The following is a 23,585-nucleotide window of genomic DNA, read 5'->3' as shown; positions in this document are numbered from 1 at the left end:
AGACAGGAAGGGCGCCGCTTCACTTCCATCGTCTGGCGACGTTCGCGCCGAGCAGCTGGCTTGAATCTCATTGAGATGAGCACCGGGGTGAGGCGGACTCCGGATGCTCGTCGAGCTCTCCGGAAGCACATTTACACTAAAGCACACAAAAAAGGACCAAACCTAGAAAAGATAATTCGTTTTAAGATGACTCACAAACCAACAGTCACCCGACTCTTTCAGCAATAAGCTACACACCCACAGACACACACACACACACACACACTCACACACACACTTGCCACAACCCTTTTCTGCGCGGCCCAAAGGAGCCGAGACATGAGCAGGTCTGAATAAAAACAATTCAACAGAATCTAATTTGAAACCTTTGTGCTGCCTCTCGCTTTTAATATCCACCTCCAATGAGAGCAGACTGTTATTTATGGATGTAAAAAAAATAAAAAATAAAAACGTGACAGGGTGTTTTTCAAATTCACCTCGACGGAGGAGAAAATAAAGACGGGAAAAGTGAGGGATAAACAAAAATGCAAGGGCGGGGGAGCTGTTGAGATGGGGACCTCGGAGGGGAAAAAAACCCCTCGACACACAGAAAAAGGGAAGGCAAACAAAATTCTCTACTTTCCTGTAATCAATCTCTCTTTGGAGGGTCAGTGACAGGGTCCTGGTCTAACGTGGTCGGAATAAAGAGAGCAGAGGAGGAGAGCGAGTAGGGAAGAAGGAGAGAGCAAGGGTCTCAGTGTGTGTGTGTGTGTGTGTGTGATTGTAGACAGATGAAAAATGGCCCGTCCAACCACCCAAGGCACACGCTCTCAAACACCCAATACGGTTTAAACGACGCCCACGCGTTGTGTTCAGGTTTGTCGGACTATTCGTTTTCATTAATTGTCATATTTGATGTGTTGATCCTCTGCTGGACTCGTCCCAGTCGCCCCCTCCGCCTGGCCGTGTGCCGCGCTCCCTCGCTCACAAGGTGTCAAAAAAGCACACAACAGAAAGCTTTAAAAAGTGCATTTATCCTCTTCTGGTTCTTCCACTTCGCTTTACTGAAGCAAACCGACGCGACGTGGTCTAATCCGATTTGGAAAAGCAGACTCGGTGAAGAAGTGTCAGGCGGAAGCAACGCAGAGAACAATCGGTTTCTTCTCGCGGCGGTGAAACATGCGTTGATTTAACACAATAACGCGCGGGGAAAGAAAGGAATCTTCTCTGTGCCGGCATCAAAAGACCGCAGAGAGACGCATGGAGTCCATCAAACAGGCGTCGACGAATCAATGGCGTCCGATTCCTTCACCTGATTATCTTTTATACTCGTGTGTGTCTAAAAATAGGTCAAACGCTGCAGGTGCTCTTTCAATGTTATTAGTTATGAGTTGTTATCTCAGGGTTGCTGTGGAGTTTACGGGACAACTTGACGGCGGCACTACCTTGCCTATCTTGGCGTTTTCCGGACGGACATGTGCGAACGTTTACAAGTTCAGAGAGGCCACGTGTACAAGGCAGTAAAGCTTAATGGCTGCCGTTTGCTCTGACCTCCTGAACCTGAACCTGTCCAGATAAGAATACACCGAACGATTTTAAACTTTGAGCCAGCCTGCAGGTATGGCCCCACCATGGCGGGGAAAAGTTGCACAACAACAACAACATGAAATCCCACTGCAAGGACAACATGAAAGCACATTCACTACTGCGAGGCCAGACTAAATAACAGTCCCTCTTCAGACTGGATTCTGTTGATTTTTACCCCTTCAGGACGTGTCGATAACGGATTTTCGGAGCGAGCCTTTGGGTGACGACACCCACGTGCACGCTTCACAGCGATGCGACTTGGTGAAGCGACCGATGCCGCTCCTCGGTCACAGTCGGGAGCCATTACCCGGCGGTCAGCCCCATAAATCCTCCTCCGTTTAGACGTCCCTCTGCAGCCCGGCCGTGTGAAGGGACCTGAGGGCCTCGGGCTTTCAACCTCTGACCTGCGTTGACCTCTGGAGGGTCAAGCGGTGTCGCAGAAGGTCAGATACTGATGAGTGTGACAGTTTCAGGCTCGCTTAGGTCAGCCTCGGTTTAGCCGGTTGTAAACAAGATTGGCTCAGAGCCATTGGTAATCAATAGTGACTGGGACGGTGGAAATAGGCTCCAGCGTGGGTTAAAACCTCTATAGGATGTATCCTTTTTAAAGGCCGGAAGAATAATGTGTCTAAATGCATCCTGAAAGAAATGTGTCTGGCATACAGGAACATGGATTTAATTATCTCATAAAACAGCTTATTTACTGTAAGGTTTTGCATCCTTAAAGTCAAAGTTACAACTTACGGAAACAGAGATCTGCTCCTGAAGCAGCATCTGCAGCTGAACATCACTCAGTCACTTTGCGTTTATTTTAAGATCCCACACATTTGCTAACTTAAACATGCCGTCTCCTGCCAAAAGGGTGAAGAGGAGGAAGAAGCTCTGTAACTTCGGGTCTATTTCAAGTCGGGTAATTTCATGCCGACTGCGCAGCCGCAACCACAGGGTGCCCCGCCCCTTTAAATACAACGCCACCCCGACGGACCCGTCTCAGCAGGCGCTTCAAGGCCGGAGAAACAAACGGTGAAGCGCATCGAAAAAGTGTGTTGTTCCTCCCCTCAAGTTTTATTGGAGGGACCCTGAAGGGGCCTTGAGAGCCTTCGACTCTCCATCTACAAATTCTGTGAACGAGGAGGTTTATTTTAGGAATTTCCTCTTGTTTTTTGCTCCGTGAGAGATCTGCAGTTCACCGCCGGGCCAGGATGAAAACAAGGAGGCATCATGTTTCTCTCTGACTGTGTGTGACTGTGTGTGTGTGTGTGTGTGTGTGTGTGTGTGTGTGTGTGTCTACGTGCCTTTAAATTTGCATGCGCAAGCATGCGTGCAAGGTATGAATGCACGCATGTACACGTGCATTTAACACAAACGGCTCCTGTGTTTATATATACTACTCTGCATGAGAGACAGTGTGTGTGTGCGTGTCTGTGTGTGTGTGTGGACGCGCGTGTGCGCGTTGTCAAGCTGCTACAAGCCAGGGTGGTCTTGCTTCTTTCCCAATCGATTGAGCAGCGTGGCTCAGGCTGCTCATGGGATGATGCGATAAGGACTCTTTTCCTAGGAGTGTAAGAGTGTGTGAGTGCGTGAGTGTGTGTGAGTGCGTGTGTGTGTGGGCGCGAGTGGCAGCGGATCAATGCCGGTCTAATCATCCCACCGGGGCAGTGTGAGGTCCAATCACCCTGTGCAAACAAGCGGTCCAACCCGACACACACACTTGGATGCCCGACTGATTACTGAATTACGCCCTCGCCCCGTCCGCCGCCACTCGGCGCGATTACATGCCCGCATGTAACCAGATTATTGTGGAGTGATCGGATTAAGGTGATGAGTGTGATTAAAGCGGCCCAACTCCTCCCAGCAGTTGATTTGTTGATCAATGGGTTGACGTCTGACAATGCCGCAGTAATATAGCGATCAGGCAATGTTGGCTCTGATTGAAGTTTGAGTTTACGTCCTGTACCTGACAGCCTTCATTGCTTTTGTCTCGTCTAGTTTAACTCTTTGAGTACTTTCATTTAGAGTCCCATGGAATACAATCAACGCATCTTTTACGATACATGTTTTTACACAGTTTGACCTCGTCAGTGTCCTAAATGGACGACAGTGTCAAGGATGTATTTAATGAAACAGGGTCAAAGAAAATAAATTTGAACAAAAGCAAAACGCTCTCTCTAAATTCCATTTGAGAAGAGTGGGTTTGGAGTTAGAGTTCCCATCATGCTTTGGGTGAGGAGGAACAGGAACGCTTTACCCTTGCACTTGATTACGTTTCGTGCAAATCAAGTAAAGTCATCTTGAATTAGTGCTTCCTGTTTGCACGGCAAACCACTGCCACGGAGAGACAACAACTGAATTATTTTAGATTTGATTTGTTTTTAATCAGGCGAGATCTGAAGCTTGTTTATTGATTTCAAAGCAAGTCTACAGACAGGTATCCTCGATGGACGCCGAGGAAACTGTTCGCACTGGAAAGATCTTCCCAGCGGTGGACGGGCGACCGGTTTGGTTGTTTAACTTGCATGCTGGGATTCTTTTGTCTAATTGTGTGTGCGTGTGCGTGTCAAAATGACAAAAGCTGCCTCATTGCATGAGTCTGGCTTTATATGAGGGGTCGTCACAGGGTCACATCATAACTAAGTTAGTCAGGGTTTGGGAAGGGGGTGTGTGGTTAGGAAGAGGTCCCACTGGGTTTAGGACAGGATGGGGGGGCTGGAATTAGTCCATTCACGCTCTGCTGGACCCCGGGCATGCTAACTGGCTACAGTGCTAATCTAGTTAGAGCTGGAAGCCACGCAGAGACGGCGCGGGTGATGGAGGAGGCATCGGTTGGGGAGGAAGGTTGGGGGTCGGACGGGTCAGGGTCTAGTGGGCCGGGTGGGGATGGGGAGCCGCATGGCAGGTGGTTGAAGCTGAATAGTAGAGTAGGCGAGAAACGTCTGGACGGGTCTGGAGAGGGAGGCCGGTAAAAGGGGCTAGAGGGCGAGAGCGGGCAGAGGGCGAGGGGTGGCGAGGGGCAGGTGTGTGTATGGCGGAGGCTCACTGTGGAAACAGATGGAGGGAGGAGAATGAAAAGGGGAGGCCCAGTGATTAGACAGACCCCCTTTCCGTCGGTCTCTTTTAATCCTTTATCCTCTCCAGTCATAGCTAAACGTAACCAACACAAGGCAGCGCAGTAGGAACGGGAGACAGACTCAAATCTAGATTATTTACACTGAAATGTATCTACAGCCAGAGCGACGGCAGCCGAGACAGAGCAGATATTCCCCCAGAGGGTCCCTCAGGCTGCTGGCTGACTTGACTTGTGATGAAGTTTCCCACTGGAGATGCCCCATGACCAAGTATCTTACAAACCAAATCTGTCATTCCACGCTCCTTTAAAAAGCTGCTTAAAACGCTGTTTTGACTGGGAGCACACACACACACACACACACACACACACACACAGTCATTCTCACTTACATTTTGACTCGCAGAAGAGACCTTGAGCAACTCACTGAACCGCTGAGAACCTCAGAGGTGTTTTTTCAGTCTCTTTATATATATATTTTTTATCTGTGACCTCACAAGACCCTGACCTGTGACCTCACAAGAAAACATGAAGTCACAAATTCCCTGCAGGACGTATGCAGACAAAGAGAGAAGCGATTGTCTGTGTCGTGTTTAACAGGAGTCATACGAGCGGAATCGGAGTTTACCCGTCTCAAGAAGATATCGTCGTATAGATATCATGTTCGTCGCGTCGTCGTTGTTGTTGTGTCTCATTTGCGTCCCTCGGCTGATCCGCGTGTGAAAACTAGTGTATGTAAAGAGCGACGAAGTGAGGACGGCGGGAGAGAACGTGGCATCAACGCTGCATCTGTTTTCACACGCAGTCAAGTTACAGGCAACACACAAGAGGAAGAGAGAAAAAAACCTCCCTCTTCACGCAGCAGGTTCACATACAGCTGTTCCATAAATGTATTTTCTGACTATTCTCCCTCTCTCTCTCACACACACACATCCACATCTCCTGCTGTTTCAACACGATACATTTTCACACACACACACAAAGAACAATGTGTTGATTGGCCGTCGCGTCAGTTCGACAGCCGTCGAGATTTCTGCCGAAATCTTCTCCGGCGTTTAAAACTGGAACATCTGGTGTACAGTACAGAGTAGTTGTTTTTAAGCAGATCTGACATACTGGCTTTGAGGACGGCCTCGTTGACTTCGATCTCTCCTCTGATTGGCTGCTGCAGGTGGGAGAAGTAGTGGAGCGGTTCGGGGCTGGGCGCGGCGCTGGAGAAGCCGTTGGACACGGTCTCGCCGGGACTCTCCGTCCTCCCGCGCTGGACGTCGAACACCGCCACGAGCTGGAAGAGACAACGGGAGAGTCAAGCTGCAGCCGAACTGCTCCGAGCTGTTTTTAAAAAAAAAAAAACGCCCTGGATTGAGCGGGCGCTCCCCCCGGGGACAACAAATGCGACGCCTGGCGTGTGAACAAGCTGCGAAACACGCGGCCAGGTTGCGTGGCGTCTCCGCTGCGCCGTGATCACAGAGAGGCTTTCGTGCGATTCATCTTGCCAACATTGGGGATGCAGCCTGCTTCGTCCTGCCAAGTGTGTGCGCGCGTGTGTGTGTGTGTGTGTGTGTGTGTGTGTGTGTGTGTGTGTGTGTGTGTGTGCGTGGCAAGGAAACAGAGCTGGATTCAAACCTCTCACAGCAGATGCCACTTCGGCGACACAATGACTTCCTCCATTTTGAACTGAATCTGACCAGCGGGGGCCGGGTTTCGCAGAGAAGGAGTTCTCGCGCGCACGCGGGCGAGGTGTGCTCGTGTGGAATTAGCAGTCAAATGAGATCCGACACGAGAATGAGAAGCTGTCAAACACGATGACGCGGCTGCAACGATGAGGCGGCGGTAGGGGGGCAAATGAATAGGGGATGGAGGGCAGAGGAACGACAAACAATCCTAATTGAGACAGGGACATGATGGCAGATAGATTGAAATGGGGAACGAGTGCACGTGTGTGTGTGTGTGTATGTGTGTGTGCCAAGGCCGTGCAATCGCCGCCGCGTGGTTTGATAAATGGGCGCGTGGCGGCGTGACGCTCTCATTAGACGGCGCCGGCGAAGGAAATGACCACTTAATGAAAAGCAATAACTGCAATGGAAACCAGGGATGGAAATAAAAACAACAAACAAGTGGAGGACGTCAATTAACAACAAAGTGTGTGTGTGTGTGTGTGTGTGTGTGTGTGTGTGTGTGTGTATGTGTGTGTGTGTGTGATGTGTAAACAATAAGCACGAACGAGGCGGCAAAATATGTATCATCCATCACGCTGCGACGGCTCTCACCTCAACCTGCCGTGATTCAATATCCTCGTGACACCGAGCTGACGCCACGCAAAGGAGGTTCAACTTCTGTGTGCGTTTGTGTGTGTGTTTGTGTGTGTGTTTATGTGCGCGTGTGAGCTTTAGAGAACGAGAGTTGAAGGAAAGATGCAGAATTGAGGGGCTGGCAGATGTGAAGAAGAGAGAAAAAGAAAAGGCCGAACGCCAGGAAAACAATCCGATTGGCCACTTGATGGATGCTTCTCTCTCTCTTTTTCTCTCTTCTTTATCTGCTCCCCTCTCTCTCTCCCTCTCTCTCCCTCTCCCTCTCTCTCTCCCTTTCCTTATCTCCGGCCCTCCCTGGGCCTCCATCTCGTTCTCTCCAAACTCGCTGACAGCATCAATCAAAGCTGAAGTCTCGGAGCGTAATGTGACGTGTGCACGCGACACACACACACACACACACACACACACACACACACACACACACACACACACACACACACACACACACACACACACACACAGAGAAACAAAGCAACGAGCTGCTCTCAAAAACAATTTATTGGTTTGGCACGACGACTTCTTTTAATGTGCGGCGCGCTGATGATGATTTGCTTTCCGGGAGGGTTGTTTTCTTTACGGCCGACACCGGCGCGGAGCGACGCAGACGAAAGCCGCCCCGCTGCTTCCACTCATCGCTCAATCAAACGCCAGCCATCAACTAAATTAATCACGTATTGCTTCCTTTGGGAAACAAGCGGAGCTGTTTATTGAGGGGCTGTATTTCAGACTCCAGCTTTTTGACTCATCGACTTCAACTCGACCGTTTCCGAGGCCACGTCCAATCAAAATCCACGATTTCACACACTAAACCGAAACCTGCGTTTGCCAGTGTTTTCGTCTCGCCGCTGATTGGGCGAACCGGCCCTTTAATACATCGTAGGATGTGTCCCCTGTTGTTGCAGAACCGCTTTGTTTAATGTGCTACTGAAGAAGCTGGATGCAGACGGGACATTTCAGCATCACTGATCATTATTATTACTGTGTGTATATATTTTTTAAAAAGCACGCAGTGATTTAAAATCCAGTCCTTCAAACACCAACGTGCTCATGTGGAGCCCCGGGATGAAGAATAAGAAGAAAAAACAACACCTTGAACGGCTCACAGTGTGTTTACTTAAAGCGTAGCTTTCTCTGCGTCCCTCCTGACTGTCATTAGTATTCTAGGAAACAAATCGCCTTATTTCTCCTTTCTGCGTCTGTGGGGGGATATTGATATGGACCTGGGGAGCCTGCATGTCAACTACTGCTGAATAATGTGACCCCTTTGTCTCATTTCCATAACACACACACACACACACTGGTACCCGTACACAACACAAACGGCTGAACCCTTCATATCGTCATGTTATGATCTTGTGTAAATCACGATGCGGCGCCTTGTATCCAACATGACCGGACTTGCACGGGAGACTGTGTGTGTGTGTGTGTGTTCGCAGACCCAAAGCGATTATCGTGACACACGTGAAAGCCACATACAATAACACGCATGACGAGAGATAAACACCGCGTCTCTGTGGCTTCACACCGCCTCGAGCGCTCGTGTAGTAAAATCGTTAGACTTCACGCGGCCCACGGCAGACAAACACACTTGTTTCATGGAAAAGGCGAGCGCACACCCACACACACACACACACGTCCCATCATACGACAAATGATCATGCCGCTTCGTTGTGATTCACATTGATGCCGTGTGAATTTCATTTTCGTTGCACCTTCTTTTTCTATTCTTTGCCCGAGCAGATTAAAAAACACACAATGTGAGGGATTCGGCTTGCTCTCAATCAAAGCGACAACACAAGACGGGGGAGAGGGGGGGGTTTGAGGACATCGCTTCACGATGGGGATCACAGGAGTTGTTGCATTCACTTCCATTGTCGTCGCCGCCGCAGTCGGGATTCCTTCAGTGTTCTGGAGGAACAAACGAATGCCTTTAAATGACTTTCCTGAACTGAGAGTAAGCTGGATGCAGTCAGGGAGGTGAGAGTCATTAACCAACGTCGAGAAAAAAACATTTAAAGAAAGGGTCTATTCCCGCTGGAGGCCACAGCTGCGACTCTCTACCTTCAGAACTCTGAAGGGACGGATTGTAAACTATTATGTTCAAGATGAAGTAGTCCCCGGTTGATACTGTGATATTGCTCCAGATGTTCAACCAATACTTCAGGGGACACTCTCCCAGCAGCTCCGGGGCCGCTGCGCCGTGCGGTTGGAGCGGCTGGGAAGTGGACATCATGAAGCAAAAGTGCTTCATGATGTCAGGATTTCTTCACTGCGGTCGATGAATGGACCCGTTGTTGTTGTTGTTGTTGTTGTTGAGAGCATTGCTTTCAAATCAGATGCAGAGCTTTTTTTTTTTTTTTTTCATAGCGGGCATGTGAACGGAGCTCAGCTGCTGCAAACAGTGCACGGTGTTTACATGTTGCAAATCACAGCCGGAACACTTGAGCGTCTTTAATAATTCATGCACTTGCTCAAAATTAATTAGCTAAATGCGGCACACCCCGTATAAGACACACTGTGGGGGATGTATGTTCAGCATGGACACACACTCATACACACACATATGCGATCACGCGCGGCATAATGCCATTATTGAAAAAAAAAAAATACACGGTCGGAGCGGTTTTATACGTGGAAGCAATCTGACCCGCACTTTTCTCACAGTGAGGATGAACAGTGCCACCTTGCTTTAGTGGATCACCACTGCATGCTGGGACCAGTACAGCCTCTGGTCTTTACATAAGCATCAGCAGCACACATATACACACAGAGACACACACCACTCACAAACAAACATACACACTTCCCTATTTCATCTGCTGGTACTAATCAACCCATTTTTCTTCTCCTCTCTCATTGCTGTCTAGCACTGCTGTGTGTGTGTGTGTGTGTGTGTGTGTTACCAGTCTATTGAGATGCTCTGCTTTTGTGCTGTTGTCATTTATCTTACGACTGCCCCCCCCACCCCCCCCCAGCACCTCCCTTCCTCTCTCTCTCCTCCGTTTTCTCCCTCTCTCGCTATTCTTCATTCTTTCTTTGAACGAGAGATGCATAATTCAGAAGGAGCGCGCGGCGTCCTGACAGCAAGTGCGGTAACCCAATCATCTCACACACACGCACACACACGGAGGGAGAGAGAGAGGGAGAGAGAGAGAGAGAGAGAGACTAACACACACACACGCTCTTCGTTCTTTACTAAAGTAAAGGTTTACAAAGACAGTTTTAGACACCTGCTTTTTCACGCGCTAAAATCTAAATCACAGGGCCTGAACCTCCCTCTCTCGACTTCACTCCCCGACGCTTCCTGAACCCGCCGCGTCGCCAAAAGGGCTTAAACTGCACGATGAGGAACCGCGTCGTGCACAAAGAGCGGATACTTTCTCCCCACTGCGTGGCTCCCAAACATCCGGGCGTCGCTTGTTGTTGTTTTGTTTTCCCAAGCGGCTGAGGAGCGAGGAGAGCACGGAGAGTCAGGGGGAAATATCCCCTCTGTGTGTCTGTGTGTGTGTGTGTGTGTGTGTGTGTGTGTGTGTGTGTGTACGAGTCAGATGAACAAAGAGCGGAGCGGATGCGAGGAGAATGGGCTTCTCCGTGGTTCGTGAAGCGTGATGAATATTGACGGCGCACAGGTAAAGGGGAGGAGGGAGAAGCGCCTCGCCCTCACCGAGCGGGAAATGGTAGCGCTACGGGGCGGCACGCGGGGGGAAATGCCAATCGATTTGCAACAAGGCGCAGGCCGCCGGGCGGTTATTTGCCTTTTAAGACATAAATAAAAAATAAATCAACAAGCAGTTAATCGTGATTCTCTTCGGTGGCGTTTCTACTTCAGTAACGAACAACTTGTGGTACGCTGAGAGGCTCACAATGCATACCAAAACCTAACCCATGTTCAAGGGCACACACTGTACACTAAACACACACACACACTAAACACACACACTTTCCAGGGCCAACAGAGGAATGTGAGGCCTGTGTTAGTTAAACAAGTAGAAAATTGGGAGCATTACCGGTGAGAGCAGGGCTAATCCTGCTTCTCTTTCAGCCTGAACCTATAGCACACTAGCAGATGTAGAGTATTACCTCTAGGGAAACACACACACACACACACACACACACACAATTAAATGACTGCACATTCAAGATTAGAGCAGCAGCCGCAGAGACACACGCGGCCTCCCGCTCATGAACTGCAGCACACAAACGGATGCACAATCCAACTTGTCAGGTCTCGTCAAACTATAATGACATCACCGCTTGAACCTCTGAGCGTTTCCCTCTTTCCGAATGTGAGGAATGTGACGTCTCTGGAGCTTCCGGAGGCCCGATCTAAACGGTCTAAAAGAACATGGCGACTCCGACCTCACACAGAGCGTTTCACAAAGTGGCAAACGAAACAAAATAAAAAAAGAAGCTGCAGAAGGTCAGGGGTGAGAAGTGAAACATTGACTCGTGTTTGTGTCCCACAGAGAGAGAAACACATCCACATTCTTGACGCTCCTTTTCGCTCCAAGCGTGTTCATTCAACTCCGTGAAGAAATATGTGCAAAGTCGAGAAAACATTTATAGGCTGAAATGGTAGTTATATGATGTCGATAAGACTCTTATTGCCACATGTTTTTATATGAGGACTGGGATCAAGATCGAGTTTAGAGGCCATATAATAGAAATTATATGTAACATGCTCACATTAGGGACGCATGCTGGAAATCTGGATCCTGCTACTTGCCGGGAATTACCACAATCTATTCAGTCTGTCCAGGAACAATACCAACAATGAGGTTTTTAGCATACACACGGTTTATTGGCTCATTTCTTCTGTTAGGGTTAATTATCATATGCAGGAATCTCTCCCAGGCAAAGGTTGCAGCTGACGGTCCAGCTGTGTGTGAACCACACTTATTCGACCAATTATTTGAGCGCAAATCCAAAAATACGTCTTTCGACCTCGAAGATTTGGATCTGTGATTAATTATTGACAGCTCGGGTTTGAAATGAAACTTTATTTGCGGCGATAAATCACAGTTTTGGCGATGTTTGGGAGAAAAGAGCTCGAAGCCGATTGTATAGGCACAGTGCCAAAAAGGTTTCCAGTTATCGTTCCCTCTCTCTCTCTCTCTCTTACTCCCTCTCTCTTTCTCCCCCCCCTCATCCGTCGCATGAGCCACCGCGGTGGAGCATGTGTGCACCAGTCGCGCGCACACGCGCGCACACACACCAGCTGAGGCACTGCGGTGGCGGCATTGCGCGGTGAAAGGCCACATTATTATTTATGCACACTCATAAAGGGAGAGGGTAAACTCTTCATAAATCACACACGGCCGAGAGGCTGTGGGGAGAGAAAGAGCAGGAGGATGAGGAGGAGGAGGGTGTGGGTGACAGGGGAGCTCCGGGCTTCGTATTTCTCAGGCCGCCGGCAACACGAACATCCAACCGGCTCGTTCGTCACTCCCGCAGCGCAAACATACGCCGTGGTAACACCGGTCCCGAGCTCCCGGGAGGAAGCCGCTGCGCTCCCTCGGCTCACTCGGCACGCAGACGCTTGCGAGCCTTTCCGTCATAATCGCGTATTAAAAAGCGTGCACATTCCAGCTCTCTTCCCCCAAAAGTCAGAGTCTAATCATCAGCTTTCTTCTCCCTGTGGCCTTTGCAGGGCCAGCTGCTCCCTCCAACCTCCTCCCTCCTCCTTCCGCATCCATCCATCCTCCCTCTTTCCCCTCCCTTCCTCCCGGGATCTGACAGAGAAATAGAAGGAGTGATTAACTCTGAGCTGCGAGGCTTTTGCCCTCTCACCTGTGGCTCTCTCCTCCACAGGCTGCCCCTCCCTCCTCCTCCGCCGCCTCCACCTCCTCCTCCATTTTGCCCTCCCTTGACATTAGACTTTCATACCATACGTCGCCCCTTTCTCTCGCTTTTCCTTTTCCTTTACGGAGGTTTGAAATGACCTTAAGGATGTTTTTCAGTATTATAATTCATCCAATTATCAATAATTAATACCAGTTCTCCGCTGTATCCACGATGACCAAAAAGCTTTGAAAGAATGTTTCTTCTTTAGAGGAAAACACTCTGCCCTCCTCCACAACTGAGCGTAATATATATATATATATATATATATATATATATATATATATATATATATATATATATATATATATATATATATTCGTGAACGATACATTACTGACACACGGTACTTGCCGTTGCCATGGAGAGCCAACATCACTCACAGCCCGAAGGTGTTTGAGGGAAGAGAGAGAAGGGAAAAAAGCCCTCACCCGGAGATTTCTCCTGCACCCATCAACATGCGTGTTCCTTCCAACACGCCTTATTAGATAGTTATTGACTCAACATCAAAGCCTAGAGTGAAAAAGTGGGATTCGTGCGGCGGCTCATGTCTGCGAGCCGCAAAAAGTACAAACCGGCAGCCGACAGCAGCATCCATCAGTTTGTGGGAAGGTGACGAGGCTGCAGCGCCGACTGCTCGCTCGGCTCTCCGGTAACATCCGATGAGGGGATGGCGCTCGGACAGTTTGATCACGAAGGAAAAGGAATCCGCATATTAATAACAACAGTTCATATGAGCTTGTCATCATCGAGTTTCTGTCTTCTTCTTCTTCTATATGAGCCGGGTTCTCCTCAGGTTTACACCACCTGAATGTTTTTACTCCAGATACACATCAGAACTTTGGAACAACGTCACGAGATGTAAATTAAAGCTGCAATACCTCATCTATTGTCACTACCATGTGGTCACTTGCAATATAAATATATGAATGATCGCTTTGGACAAAAATAAATAAACTAGATCAGGGTAGAGCATCACATTTGCCGATTTATATATGCATACTGTATGTATTCCTGGTACATATAATAAAGTCTTTCTTCATATATGGTTTAGACCGCAGGGCGGACAAAAACTAACAATTAGAGACATGTAATGGGAATTTATAGTTTTATCTGTGAGACCAACTGCCTTTAATATCCAATATCATCATCATCCTTCCCACAAGCCCCTCCCATGTCCAGTGCGAGCTGCCTAATAATTCAAGTGGCCTATTTAGACACATTACTGCCCACAGAGCTCCATTCATTAACCCAATCAGCTCGGCGACGGGCACGAGAAAAATAGGAGGGAATAATAACAATAGCGGCTGCGACACAGCGGACGCAGATGCGGCTTCAGCTGTGTAATTGCACCAGAAATCATTAAATACTCAAACCTAAATGAGTTGGACTCAGTATCACCAGCATTTATCCTCGAGCTGCGGTGGCAGTGCACACTTACACACAGACACACGTCCAGGAGTGTGACTTTCCGCTGATTTGAGTTATTAGCCGCTGGAGTGAGCGGAGACTCGGCGAGCGGAGGGGACACACACTCACACACACACACACACACACACACACACACACACACACACACACACACACACTCTCTTCTACGGCAAAGTCATCCAGGAAAACAGATGGCGTGAGGCCGGTGAGGTCAGAGAGTAGATTTGCTGTAAACAAGTTGATGGACCATTAGCCGGACGTGATTAGCTCCTCTGCTAACGCTGACGACCCTCACAAGCTCGAGTTCTCTTGATGTCGGCGTGCGTATTGATGCGACACGACTGCCTCTCGCACATCCCCTCCTGCCACGCTCACGTGTGTCACCTCTGACCTCGGCATTGAGCTGAACCCCCCCCCCACACACACACACACATACACGCATACACCCCACAGCAGGTCAGGTTGCGGCCTGACCGTCTCACTCCATTAGGAGCTAAAAGGTGGTGTGATGGCGACACGGAGGGCAACATAGAGGCCCTGTGATTAACAGGAGGAGGACCGGCAAAAGGACGAGATCTGAGGGGGCGCAATGACCCCGCGTGGCCTCTGAGAGTCTCACACACACCTCCGCACGAGGGTGGGGAATAGAAACGGCGCCTTATCCGAAACTAAATCCCCGGCCTTTTGCTTCAGCGATCTGACAAATGACTTTGGAGAGGCGCCATCATTCAAAGTCGGGGAAAAAAAAAAAAAAGGTGGAGCGACGGATCGTCTGCAGGAATTAAAATTGCGAAAGTGCAACTTTGAGAGAAAACTTAAATGAAAAGCAGACGGGCACGGCGAGAGCTCCTTCTCCTTAAGCCCTCCTCGAGGTCCCGCGTCGTGATTACAATCAAACAAGGTTTGCTGAATGTGTGTGTGTGTTTTTAATTGAATATAATCAGATGAAGAGCTGCCGTGGTGCTCAGATGGTGGGAAAGAGATGGGGGGTTGAATCAAGGTCAAGGCTGATGAGATATGATGAAATCAGCTCAAGTGACCGAGTCCCGCCGGGCAAAACAGTCAACCGCTTCGGTCTGATCTGATCTGATCTGCAGGCAACTGAGATAATCTGACTTCATTCAATATACTGGATGTTTACGGGAGATTTGAATATATGAATGTATAATTGACGTTGGAGAGTGAGCGCAGAATAAACACAAGATAAGGACAAAGCAGCGGGAACTCCTCTCCCCTCCATCTAATTCAATAGCTCGGCAACAAGTCTTTATGAAGGTCACGCTATTTATGAACTATGCAGGCAGCAAACTTCCTGCTTCAAGTGCTCATGGCGGAGGACTTCAGGTATAAAATGAGTCTAAATACATCAGATTCAGGGAAGTTTGCCCTGTAATTGTAATTTTTAAAAACAATTCTAGTCAGACAATGTTTATAAATATGTCTTAAGATAATGAGAATAACTGACTGAAAAGCCCCCCCAATCAAATCTCTGCATGTCTGTAGCCTCTGGGCTTTGGCGGCAACCTAAAGAAATAAATGTTCTTTTTGCTGGAATATTAAAAAAAAAAAAAATCAATTAAGCAGACGACAGGAGTTACGTCATGAGCAGCTCCACATGAACTACGGCCGGCTCATTTTACACACCGGGCGTGTTCATAGTCCACAGCAGACTTCTAGTGAGTATTAAAATGTGTCAGACAGACACAGTTGCAGACATATGGATCATGGTTAGAATGATATTTGGGGAAATACATCTCTGGCAGCTCTCAGGGGGAGAAGCAGCATTTACCGTAATGTCTGTGCACCACTGTGACCTTCCATTAGACGAGCAGCAACTATGACCACCTTTAACTTTCACGCCTTAAACACTGAACTTTTCAATTGCCTTTTCAACCACCTCCTATTCTTTTACTTCGTATTTAAATGCCTCCGTCCAAATTTCCGTCCATCCTCGTGGCCTCGGCATGTCACGCAAAGAACTTTGAATCGCCTTTGTGTACCAAACGTGCTATAGAAATAAACTTGCCCCGCCGTGACATTTTCTAATCAGCGCATTTGAACCTCGTGCTCCCGCTCATCACTGGCCATTCACACGGGGGCCGCCGAGTTGCGGGGACTATTCGGGTGCCAATCAAAACGGCAGCGGTGAATGGGGAGGGGGGGGACGGAGGTGAGGGAGCGAGATGTCACCGAGGCGTCAAAAGGCTAATCAGCACGTCTGCGCCTCGCAATCACGCTCCCATTCACGGAACTTTTTGAGCGCGTTTGAAGCGACGCCTTGTTGTCGTCTGTCAGAGGAGCCGACGTCTGACATGAGATAAATGACTTCAGGCGAATCCCGCTACGTAACTGGTGGGAATTACATCTGCAGCAGCATTGTGTAATCTGCATGAGCCTGTGTATAACAGTACAAAATATATAACCTTAGTTTGAGAAATATGAACTAAATATGGAAGAAAGTATTCAAAGAGGAGTCCTTTCCTTTGGATGGGATATGAAAGATGCTCAGGACCTACTTTAAATATCAGAATGTATTTCCGTGGGGCCCCGACTCATTTTTCTTCTCGGCATCGCGTCCTCCACCCGCGACGCGCCGGCACGAGAGATGGATGATGGGAGATGGACCCCGTGATCAAGCGGTTGACATTTCGGAGAGATATCAGCTGGAATACGCCACCCCCCGCCATTTACAGCGAGCAGAGACCACACAGGAGGCTTGTGGACGCCTTGTAGGCGCAGTGATTAAAAAAAAAAAGAGAGGGCTAATTAAAGTGAGATGGAGGAAATCATTCCCCCGTTTTTTTTTTTCTATTAAATTTCCCATGAAATTAGATTTCTCGTTCGGCTGAATTGGGATGGAAGGTTGACTTTTTGTTATATGTTATATCCCCCCCACATCCTCATCGACAACACGGCCCGTGTGGAACAGTGTGTGTGTGTGTGTGTGTGTTTGTGTGTGTGTACACGTTGAATGAGGAGTGACAGGCCACTTATGAGGCGACGTTATGCTCCCTGAGCTTAATCCCCGTTCTGGAGGAGATCGACCGTGACAAGAGGGGACACTCGCACATGTTTGACATTCAGATTCCCGTTGCACGTCGGGGAAACGGCGCGAAGACGGCCTCCTAATCAAACGGCATCTCCGTGGCGGCTCATTCGCGCCACGTGGAGCATCATCTCGCCGACGGACACAGGAAGCAGCAGCCGCGTAAATGGTGGCCACGTACAGGAGAGCCTGCTGAAATAAAAGCCGGGGTGTTAATGGCACGCTGGCATTGGACAGCCTGCCTGGCAGCTCCCGTGTGCCGTCCAGACTTATAAGGGTAATGGCGGCGGCTCGGCATGTGTGTGTGTGTGAACACACACTGACGGAGGATGAAGCAGGTTAACTAGCCTCCGAGCTACAGCCATTTGACCTCGCAGCGTGACAAAAGAGGAAGAGATCGAAAAAGCTGTTATATCCGCCCGCTTTTACGAACCATTAACAAAGTGGTGGTCTTCTGAGAGCTGACACACACACACACAGACACAGACACACACACACACACACACACACAGTAAAGGGTCAAAGTAGAGGAGAGCTTCATAGTATAATTGACTGAACTGTGACCTGCTCTCTTCACACTGTGGTCTTTTGTGTCTGCGAGTGTGTACTGTGTGTGTGTCTGCGGTCACACCTCAGCCAACAGCCCGTGGTCTTCCTCGCATTCATCAGATTGATATTAATATTCATGAGGAGGCTGGTGGCCGGTGTGTCTCGAGATGGTGGTGGGCGGGGTGCTAATGAACGTAGCGTGTGTATGTGTGTGTGTGTGTGCATGTTCGCAGATGCAGGAGGCACGGGGCGGGGGGGGGAGCTGTAATCAAATCACAGCCGCCCCCTCATCTCCGCCCTCATCAACCACCAGTGGCGCTCCTTCCATGGACAATAATGCTAACATGCTATGCCGCACGGCTGCCTGTGGTTCGGCGCGGGGCGGCGGAGACAGCAGACGTGTGTGTGTGTGTGTGCGACAGTGTGCGAGTGTGTGAGCGTTGAGTAATGGTCGGGGGCCGGCCCAGATGAAGAGGTCTGGACTCGCGGGCTAAGCTAACCACTCGGCGTACAAATAACGTACCATTATCTCTCATTAGCATCCGCGGCTAACACAGGGCCCCCGCTGTGCGGTGGAGGGCCCTCACAATGGGACCACTCCTGTATGATTGATGGGGAAACAGCGTCGGCCACAATAACAGAACAAAAACAACACAAAAAAAGGAAAAGAAAAGGAAAGCGAAGCACTAAAGATAGAATCTGGCGGCGAGGTTATGAAAACGTAGACAAACAAAAGGGAGTCGGACTAATCAAGAACGCCAGGCACAGCTCATTAATCTGAGAGCCGACGCCGGTTGGAAGCCCGCAGATAAGCCGGATGACTGGCACGTTACGAGGATCACGTGCGCCCGCCCGTCCTCGTCAGCGTGCTATCTTTTTCATCAGCGGGCGAAAAAACAAAAGGATGAAATGAGGAGCGAGATGAAAGCCGTAGGGAGGAAGAGAGGGAAGGGAGGGGTGGGGGGTGGGGGGGGTCTGGAGAATTGGGTGAAAGCCGAGAGAGTAAAAGAAACAAAAAAGGTAAATTAGACAGTTCCTGCGTTTGCTCAGCGGAGCCCCTAATCACAAAGAGCACCGCAGCACGAGTCGGCGGCGGCGGCGACGGCGACTTGTTAGTGAGGGAATCGGATCAAATGCGAGAGCGGGATTTGATCTGTGACACTTCATCGTCGTCATCACTCCGACAAGAAAGTAAGTTTTCAGTCGGGGGAGCGAGGGGGAAGAGGGGAGAAAGAGAGAAATGAGTCATTAAAATCCACGCCAGACTCATCCTCTCATGCACAAATAAAACAGATCTTATGATTATAATCCCATCATGCCGGGAAAAATGAAGCTTCTGTTCTCTGTGATTGCAAAAAAAAAAAAAACTTCCCCACAGTTGAAAATCTCCACCAAGTTTACACATCTATTATTTAGCTCTGTCCCCCTTTCTTTCCTCCCCCCCAAAGAAGAGTATTTTGCCAAACTCGCAGTCCTACATGCATAAACCTGCTTTGGCACGCGCTCCATTGTACACGCAGCTTAAAACACCATTGTTACCGCGCGGTACAGGGTCGGAGGAATATTCCATTTTACATTTCATTCGGCCTCCTTGCTGACTAAGTGTTGATAATTCATCTTCCGTCTGGGCCCGGGGCTTATGAATATGGATTTCGGGGCGGTTTATTAGCACATCTTGGGAATGCATTCATGGGGAAATTAGCGAGAGGAATAGAAATGGGCTCTTCATAGGAATCGGGGCCGCCGTCTGTGCCCGAGTGTGAATGGAGCGCATTTAACCGCCAGCCCGGCTCTAATCCCTGAACGTTTTAGGGGGACTTCTCGTTTCTTGATTTGTTTTAAAACCTGAAATTGATGTCCTTTCATCCGCCTCGGTGAAAATGAGCATGACAGCTAAAAAGCACACGGCGACGTCACCACTCCTACTAACAACAAAGAAACAGAGGGAAGAGGAGGAGAAAAAGAAGTAATGCGTGTTGTATGATGCGATCAAACCACGGTTGATGTTTCTTTCTTCTTCTTTTTTTTCTTTTGCAGCATACAAAACAAAACATTTTGGTGTTGAGTCATTTTAAAACTGCTCACAAGCAGTGACAAGCTAACCACGATTTGGATTTACAAATACGTTGTTTGTTGGACTTCCTGTCATCCTGCCAGGCTGGAGACTTTTGCAAAAAGAGTCAAAATAAATCCATTGCCAGACTCTAATGCGCGGCTATCGGACGTCGCTGTCTGTCAGACGCCAAGGCGGCAATGTGTTGTGGATTCAAACCAGGATGGTGCCCCCATACGCATAATGACAAGAAGAACCTCACCTTCTCCCGGTCTTCCACCAGGTCACACAGCAGGTCGTCCATGTCCATGATCCCTCCGTCCATGTACGTCAAGTGGTGGGTCTGCACTTCACTGTCCTCGTACTGGGGACACAAAACAATAGCATCAGAGCACAACAGAAGGAACATCGTTATGTTTTTTTTAATTTATTTTTTATTTAACTGTACAATTAAACTGAGAAAAGTAACAGCCAGTGAGTCTGTTTCGGATGTCTTTAACTGGTAATACTGGGATTAATTAGAATTAAGGCCAAAATAAAAACACACACAACCTGATTAGTTTAAGTCGTTCACGTTAAGACATTTTTACAAAAGGATTCCAGATGGGACACACACACACACACACACACACACATACACACACACACACACACGCACACACACACACACACACACTTTACAGAGCTCTGTTTTAATTGGTTCAATTCATTGTTTTACCATATCTTATATCTGGTAAAAAAAAATAATAAACCATTGTGCTCCAATATGAATGTTTACAGCAGCAAATGTCAGTCAACAGAACAACCGCACATCCATCCAGATCCCCCAGCAGCCTCGCTGTTCCTGCGGCAGGTACCTTTGCAGCACATGACCTACATTGCACAACATCGAGTGCAGTATGTGCAGAGGAATGTGAACATGAGGGCGGACGGGAGGATGGGGGCGTTTTCTTCCCCTCAGTTTCGATTAGTTTCGCCGCCCTGCGGGGAGCGGTGGTGGGCCGCTTTCGCCTTCACCGTCGAGGGCGGCGGTCAGAGCGGCCGCGCCCCACAGAGCAGGAAGTACCCGGGGCCGGTCGCTCCGACCGCTGTTGATAAGGCCCCCGGGGCTGAGCTGCAATCTGTGATCTGTTGTGCTGTCGTCAAAATCAACAGAGAAGTACGCGAACAATAGCATCTTCCCCTTTTTCCTGTGAGAGCGTCGGAAGAGTAAGCCGGCATTTTAAGATAAGACCAAAATGCAGCCCGAGCAAACACATGTTTGCGATTTCTCCCCCTCCGCCCCCCAACACTTCTATTAAAAGTAATTTCTCAACTAAGAAATCTTTGACGAGCCTTTATCGTTTCTAACAATGTGTGCAGTAGAAAATAGCCCATTAGGAAGTGCCCATACCAATAAGCAATCTGTCCAGAGCGACACAAAACTCCATTAGCAGCTAAATTACCAGCTCTGGGCAATAAGCCGGAGGAGGAGGCTGGAATGACTTTGGCTGAGACCCAGCGAGAGGCTTCTGCTGCATCACTGCGAACCGTAGTGAATGGGCTCCTTCCTGCTCCGCTGCACCCGAATGTGTATTACGGGGCCCAAAAAGGAAAAAAAAGAGAGAGTGTCTGTCTTGCACAATGGGCCTTGTCCATTCTCCTAAAAAACAAATGGTCGTGTCCCTTTCTTCAGAGGTGCCCGCAACGAGAGAAAGGGGCAGTGAGACAACTTGCATGCAAACATGATGGAGTCTTTCCCACAATGCAACGGCATGCATGCAATGAAATGCACGCAGGGAGGGGGAAGCCACAGTAACTCACGGCTCCATTTGTGCAAATGTAAGGAAACTCAGAGGGAGGCAAGCAATGCAGGGTAACCCCAAAGGGCCCAGAGGATGTGCGAGGCGAGGGTCACGTGAATTATTTGGGTGCTTGGACTTTTCCGAAATAGGCTTTCTGTATGGGCGCTACTTATCTCACCTGCTGTTTCAGCTTGAGATGGAGACGGATGACCTTACAAAATAAAGGGACATTGCTTCAAACTAATTTCAGTGGATTTTAATAGATCTGTTACCATTGTACCAGAAACCAGTGGCGCACAGATGTAGCAAAGACCTCACGGCAAAGCATTTACACCTCGCTAGAAAAACCGGTCCGACCTGAACGACCGCCGGCATTCTTCTGCCTCTAACCGACGCTCTTCCCACTGTGTGTATGTGTGTGTGTGTGTGTGTGTGTGTGTGGTGTCAGCAGCGCGCAGCTGGAGCGAAGCGCAGTAATTGGCTCCTTTGCGGCGACATCGCCAGCATTACGACACACACCTTTATGATATAAGAAGTATGAGTGTGATTTTTCAAATTTCGCGTCAGTGGATCGGCACGCAGTGGTGCCTGAGTGTTAATTAGCATCACCTCTGGCATATATTTGCACCCGTTTCCTCAACCGGAAAAACACACTTCTCTCCACCCTCTCTTTCTGCCTCGTGATGAAAAGGGCTGGATGCATGACACTTCAGAGGGAAAGTAATCTATGGAGAGGAGCGAGTGGATGAATAAAAAAAAAAAGAAGTCTCCTCTGAAGTCCCTCGTTGTCAATCCCTGGTAATTCCCTTTTGTATCTTGAACTCTTCCCGTGACACAGAGGGAAAACAAAAGGAGTCGCGAGTCAGTCAGTCAACAGCGGAGGAAAATCACCGTGACAGTTCGAAGAGTAAATTCCCTGCAAATTACACAATTACCCCTTCCCCACAACCGTCATTTAAAGCAATATCTTCACCCCCCGGCTGGTGAGCAAAAGGGAAAACACTCAAGAATGACGAAGCGCCACCGGTGCGAGTGGAGGGAGAGAAAGGGACGCCGTGGTTTCAAGGAAGGAACCGATGACGCGATGAAGGTCGCGTGAGCTTTGCGGCCGTTGACGTTCTTCCATCATCAAGGACCAAGAAGACTCCCAAATGCTGCACAGCAGACGGTTTCTAAACACACTATTTGGGGTTGTGACATCTTGCTGAAGCAGTTTTCCGTCAGGTTTCTTTCTCCTCCTTTCACGTCCCTGGACTAAGGACTGAGTTTAAAGTCGCGTGCCAGCGGGCATCTGTCCCGCCACACTGCCCTTCAGCGAGCCTCGGGATGCTGCTTTGTTGCAGCACGGCTACTTGAAGTATTTTTCCTTCAGGGAGGAGAGAGTCTAACGCGACGCAAAGTTCGAATGTGCTGTTACAATAGTCTGAGGAATGTAGCCGGCCAAGCCTGAAAAATAAAAGCACAATGACACACAAACGTTTGAATGGCCACAATAAATGCCTTTTGCATAGCTGAGTTCTGACGCAGATACTGGACAACTTTTTTTTTGGTGGAGGAGGAGGAGGAAGAGGAGGAGGAGGAGGGCAAAGTACATCCAGCTTGGTTAGTGCACTGTCAGGTGTCAGTATGGGGGCTGTAATCTGAACTGAACCTGCAGAGACAGACAGATCACGGGACAAGGAGAGACAGCTACAGTACCTGTACTTCCTCCCCTCCCCTGAGAACACACAGTACTCACAGCTTACATGCTGGTACCACACACACACACACACACACACACACACACACACACACGCTTGGAAGAAGACTTGAAATGATGAGTCAAAAGGTCATCTGCAATAACATTTTTCAAAATAAAAGTGTTACAGTGTTTCAAATGTAAAAGTTTGTGGATTCAAATCTTTGTAAATTGAGTTTAAGTTGTGCGTTGAAGGCAGAC

At 48.8% G+C, this 23,585-nt stretch overlaps 1 protein-coding gene across 1 annotated transcript in view; it reads right to left on the bottom strand.

The window, feature by feature from the left end:
- Positions 1-23,585, bottom strand: part of LOC137793994 (partitioning defective 3 homolog B-like) — a 109,384-nt gene that overhangs the window by 83,535 nt on the left and 2,264 nt on the right. Inside the window, exons 2-3 of the mRNA XM_068590502.1 lie at positions 20,125-20,226; positions 5,747-5,915 (exon numbers count right to left, since the gene is read on the bottom strand). Coding sequence (XP_068446603.1) covers positions 5,747-5,915; positions 20,125-20,226 — 271 coding nt within the window. The remainder of the gene's footprint in view (positions 1-5,746; positions 5,916-20,124; positions 20,227-23,585) is intronic.

Source organism: Clinocottus analis, unplaced genomic scaffold (assembly GCF_023055335.1).
Source record: "Clinocottus analis isolate CAN_PGR_092001 unplaced genomic scaffold, fCliAna1.0.p SCAF_24, whole genome shotgun sequence".
Lineage (NCBI taxonomy): Eukaryota > Metazoa > Chordata > Actinopteri > Perciformes > Cottidae > Clinocottus > Clinocottus analis.
Note: the sequence above shows the minus strand (reverse complement) of the source record. Positions and strands in the feature narration are given on the sequence as shown.